General features: G+C 37.0%; 1 protein-coding gene across 1 annotated transcript in view; it reads right to left on the reverse strand.

Annotated features, from left to right (window-relative positions):
* Positions 1 to 5,895, reverse strand: part of LOC107706599 (serine/threonine-protein phosphatase 2A 55 kDa regulatory subunit B delta isoform) — a 119,650-nt gene that overhangs the window by 13,481 nt on the left and 100,274 nt on the right. The window contains exon 3 of the mRNA XM_016510352.1: positions 786 to 1,014. Coding sequence (XP_016365838.1) covers positions 786 to 1,014 — 229 coding nt within the window. The remainder of the gene's footprint in view (positions 1 to 785; positions 1,015 to 5,895) is intronic.

The raw sequence follows: 5,895 nt of genomic DNA on the forward strand, positions 1-5,895 counted from the left end.
ATGATTTAAATAACTGAAATTATACGCTAAAAATGAAACTAAATCTGCCAGCAGGTGCCGGCAAGTCACTGATTTTATCACCGAGTCATTCATTCAATTGATTCGTTGGAACGGCTGAATCATTCAGGAATGAAGCAAGTGACTGTCTTTATGAACTGACGGAAATCCGTCGTAGCGACGGAACACTTTAATCCCTGTTTATCGTCTTCTTACAGTAATGACTGCTTAATTATGGTTTAATTATCATAATGTACAAATTGAAAACATCTTATCGGTTCTAAAATCAGTGCTTCATTTTATTTCTGCAAAAATATATGCACTATTTTTCCCCCCTTAATTTTGGTGACTTGGACATGTTTTTTGTGAAATTCAATTGAGCATGAAGAGACATGGTCATTAACTATCCTGATTTTTCATCCTGTGATGTGCATCTGAAGACGACACAAGTACAGATAGAGAGGAAACACCACTGTACTGTATCACAACACAAACCAAAACAACCGCAGCAGCAGCGGGGGAAGCGTAGGCAGGTACATGACGGACGGTGACCACCTCGTAAATAAACCCTCCAAGCAAATATTAACGTTTAACATCCACATCGGACATCAGCCACAACCTACAGCAACATAACATCAGCACCTCCCAAAACCAGATCAAATTACAGCATCCTACAGTAACCCAAACAACACGTTACATCACAGAGGAGTCCGTTAGCGCTAGGAAAAAGCTCAAAAACAAGCGGAGCACCCGGTGTGAGAGGCAGACGGAGATAAACGCACACATACCCATCCTGAAAGGTAGAGAGAGGCCATTATAGCACAGTTCCAGGCTGTGGCTGTCAGCAGCGCACACAAGACAGCAGAGGAAGATTTAAGAGCCTGGGAGTAGCTGCGGTATGGACAGCGCTGGCTCGCCCACAGGGAGGCTGAGCGAGGGGTGCCACGCGGCCATGTTGGACAGGTAAGATCGTGAGGGAATCCCTCCACACATGACACCAACCCTTCATGTGAGATCCTGAAGGAATTACGGCCTTATAAACATCCACATATAACTTTGAGGGAGTTTGCAGTGCAGTCCTTCCCACAAACAAATGACACTTCCTGTTTGAATGTCTTTCAGGGGTAGAGAAACCGCACACAAGCAACTAAACATAATAAAAAAAATAAACTTTACATAATATCTATGACAATTCTGCACAAATATATACTGCAAAATGTTATTGACTATATACATACTTACATCTCTCTCTCTCTATCTACACACTGTATATTTTATAACTATTTACAAATAACAAATTTAATAAAATTACTAATTTCAGATAACTGCAGATTTTTTTATGGTTTTTAAATGGTTAAAACAAACGTAGAAAAATATTGGTACTACTATAAAATCATTGCTATTGAAATTTATACAATTACATATATATTTAAAAATATATATGTGCACACACACACACACATACATACTACATTATATAAAACACACATACATACAATTTATTAAAAAAATAAATAAAATAAGAATAAATGTAAACATAAAATTGAAAATTCTATTTAAATAGAAATAGAAAAAAGTCTTATAAGAATAACATTTTCACACAAATGGTTGTATTACATTTATTACTCTATATTTTTTATTGAAATTTAAATAACACAGGAATTAAAAAATATATATAAAAAAACATTTATAAAAGCATTTAAGACATTTTTTTATATATTTAAAAAAAATCTAAAATAAAAAATTAAGCATTTTTAAAAATTGTTTTTATAAAATGAGTAATACAAACTTTAAATAATAAAAACTTTGTAAAAATGAATCTACATGATAACAATGGCCTTTGTTTCAAGGTATATTTTTGCATACTTTTATTTTTGCACTAAAGTCTGGTATACCACTGCGCAAAACACCTTATTTATACCTAATTGATGAGTCAAACAAACAAAAGAGAGTCAATATGAACCCTATTTTGCACATTTATTCCAATAAATTCCAACAAGTTAAAAAGGCTATAAGAACAGCTTATGCTCAGTTTCCTGCTCTAAAACACACAAAACCGGCAAAAACACAAAACCTCCACTAGAAAGTGCAGAGAAAACCGGAAGTCTTCACACTTAGGAATTACTATCTCAGAGCTGTTTATTATGCCGAGTGTGAGAAAGTCAGAGCACATTTAATTCTATGATTGCATCCTGCAAGCACACAGTCTGAAGGTCCGCTAAAAATACACACAATAGGGCCTTTCGCACCGCGGGAACCTTTTCATAGTACCAGAACTAATTGTGGAACTACCCACTTTTTGGCGTTTTCGCACCGCTGGAACTGGGTGCGATTTTAGTACCGGACTGCCTTTTTCGAGAACCAACCTAGCTCCTACTCTAAGCACAACTGGTACTAATCGTGACAACAACAACAACACAAGTGCATTGAAATGCATGCTCAGATCAGCCTCCCAGAAGCATTTCATCACGCAGGAGTCAGAGCCCTGCCAGCCCGAGCATGCATACTGAGATAGAGCAGTGGATGTGGGTTTGATTTAGTGTCAGTTAAGGGGGCTGGTTTGATGTTTAGGCCGCACTGCTGCCGCTTGCGCCCCCGCCTACCAACACAAATCCCCCGCGCGGCGCGTTTACCTGCCATCATCGCCTGTCTGGGCGGACGGTGCGAACGAGCGCGGAATGAGAGCGAGCGGAGGCGAGCGGGATCTGCCCGTGATTTGGTTTCGCTTCAAGATGGCGCACGCTGCCCGTCGACATGACACAGTGACGTCATTTAACCAAGCGCGCCGTGCGCCCGGCGCGTCGTGGCTGCGCTGAGGTTTGCGCAGACGCTGTGTGAGTTACGCAAAGACCAAACGCCCTTGTTTTGTTTGTTTATTGGTTGGATGAATGGATGAGTGTCAGGTGAAATGTTATACTGCTGCGAATGTAAAATACCTTCAATCCCATACTTTCAATCTCTCTTGAGAACAGAATGTTTTAGTGAGTGTCATGTCTAGCTGCAGTTTGGTCAAATTATGCGTGTGTAAGGTGTAAATTATGTGTACTTAGCATACATACAACTCTAAATTTGACATGACAAAGAAGAAGTGTCTATTTCTGTTACCGGCTTTTTCTCCACAACATGAAATATAATTTTGAAATGTGAAAATGACATTTGTTCATGAAGGTTAAGAGATTGAAAAAGTGAGAAAACGGAAATGCATATCATTAGACAATATTTCTAAAGTGTAAGTAACCTAATTATAAAAGACTATATATTATATATACATACACTAATAATTAAAGTGCCCCTATTATGGGTAATGAAAGGTTCATATTTTGGTTTTGGGAGTCCCCAACAACAGGTTGACATGCATGCAAGGTCAAAAAACACTTTCATTGTCTTATACTATGCATTTATGTTTACCATACTTGCTCAAGGACTCCCAAACGATTCACTCAACGATTAATTTTTCCAACCCCCTCCTTTGCGTGACGCTAATCTTGCTCTCATTTTGATTATATTGTAATATTGTAAATGTTAAACTTCAGTTATGTTTTAATCATAAATTGTTCTCATTCTTCATAAAATTCTCAGATCTCATAAATGTAGAACTTTTACTGGCATTAACTACTGCTATTCTGTATTGTTGCACATGACAAAAAAAAAAGTCAATGTATTTGTTGACTGGCAATTCAAATGACATACTGTCCAATTTTAATTAAAACAAAGCATCAGTATTTTAATGCATTTGATAGTTTACGTTCATATAGGCCTACAACTCAGTAAACCTTTTCAATGACTTAAATGTTTGAAATTCATTTTCATTTTTAAATAAATCCTCAATAATCTGAAACTAAGCTCGCCCCTTTTAACCTCTTCTCTGAGTATGATGACAATATAATTCAGTAGTGTTTTATGGCTATTTCATACTAGTTTCGCCACATGGAGGAGCCACTATATTTGGGTGAGAATGAGAAAAGTGTTTGAAAACAGTGGATTTAGGGTTCCTTATAATGGTACAATATAACAATATCAGCAGTCTGTTCATTGTTCATAATTTGAGCAGGTTAACACATGAGCAAAAGCTTGCCCATTTACTCCCGTGGTTAACTCTTAACTCTTAATAAAATCAACAAGTAGCCTAACTGTGTAAAGCCAATTTAGCATTCATATCAAATCTGTACCTTACTGTATCTAGTTTCTTTGAGGAAATCACATTGGGCTCTTCATTAAAGAACATAAATAAAGCATACAGAATAATATCAAATGAATAATTTATCTGTTTGTAAGACCCGTGTGGATATGGCAGATGTCTGTAAATCAATGTTTTACAGAGAGCAGCGCAGGACAAAATTAGAGTGTATTTCAACAGAGACATCCTGCAAAGGGGAGTCATTACCCTGAACCATTATCCCAGCACCAAAACACATCGTTCCACACTGCTAATGAGAAATAGAACAAGTGAGCAGTGATTTGAAGTACACATGAGCGCTTCTCTACCACCTAATTAATGCATAATATGTAATTAATTCATTGATGATTTATTAATTAGATACTGGCCAGCAGTAATCTGCTCTGCTATTCCTGTGTGTAATTCAGAAGATTAGGCTTTGTTTATGTTTACATTAACGTTCCACAAAGCTGAGGGATCCTCATGAATATTGATGTATAAATAGTTTTTTTGTATATTTATTCCTCTGTCCACTTCATAAACACTGGGAATATGTATTCAAATGTTTTATTTCTCTGAATGCAACCAAACCTTTGCGCATGTATTATTTTAGGGCTTTTATTGGCCACATAGCTACATGCTGACAATCTATCTGCGATGACGTTTTCAGGTCTGAAAAGGTCCAGTGAGGTTGATTGCCATCCAAACCAATCACAAAATCCAATAAATAAGGTGATTGTGCATTAGCGCCCTACTGAGGGATTGATTGCACCCTAATTTAGTAGGCCAAGATTATTTACTGTAATATAGAAAGCTTTAATGACCAGCAGATGGCAGTCTTTAAATATAAATGGACTCTTTTTCTTTTTAATAGACTCTAACTCAAGCCAGCAGACTTTAAATGCAGCTACACACTCTTCATCACGTCCAGCACTGTGTAAACTGTAATGTGTATAATGCGTCTGGCCCGGCGGCCGTATAGGCATCAACAGTAATTTAAGGGTCTGAGTTGGCTTTCAGCGGCCTGATTTACTACTGTCTAACTAACATATGCAGTGCTGCTTGTCTGCAGATAAGAGGCAGGCGGAGCATTTTGTTGTGGTTACTTAACATAGCTTATTGTTCACATCATCTGTGCAGCACAGGCAGAAATCTAATCAAGTCCTACAGAGTGATAAAAAATGACATAAAACTGACATTTATTTCTGAAGATTGTTCCTGGCACTTCATATTCTTCGACAAACATCAAACGTGAGTGTAGCTGCTTTTCTAACTCTAAATAAGAAATATCAAATACATATAATAATAATAATACAATTATTATGAATGTATATTATAATATATATGAGCATATTAGAATTATTTCTGAAGGATCATGTCACTGAAGACTGGAGTAATGATGCTGAAAATTACAGGAATACATTACATTTTAAAGTGCCCCTATTATGGGTAATGAAAGGTTCATATTTTGGTTTTGGGAGTCCCCAACAACAGGTTGACATGCATTCAAGGTCAAAAAACACTTTCATTGTCTTATAATATGCATTTATTTTTACCTTACTTGCTCAACGACTCCCAAACGATTCACTCAATGATTCATTTTTCCAAACCCATCCTTTGCGTGACGCTAATCTGCGGTGATTGGTCCAATTGGTCTCATTTTCATTTCATCATGCCTGTAATGCCTGATAAAGCAGGTTTGTCAGCAGTGCTGCTTTGTGTACAGCATTACCGGGGAAACA

This window comes from Sinocyclocheilus rhinocerous, unplaced genomic scaffold (assembly GCF_001515625.1).
Source record: "Sinocyclocheilus rhinocerous isolate Xijiao unplaced genomic scaffold, SAMN03320098_v1.1 scaffold2189, whole genome shotgun sequence".
Taxonomy (NCBI): domain Eukaryota; kingdom Metazoa; phylum Chordata; class Actinopteri; order Cypriniformes; family Cyprinidae; genus Sinocyclocheilus; species Sinocyclocheilus rhinocerous.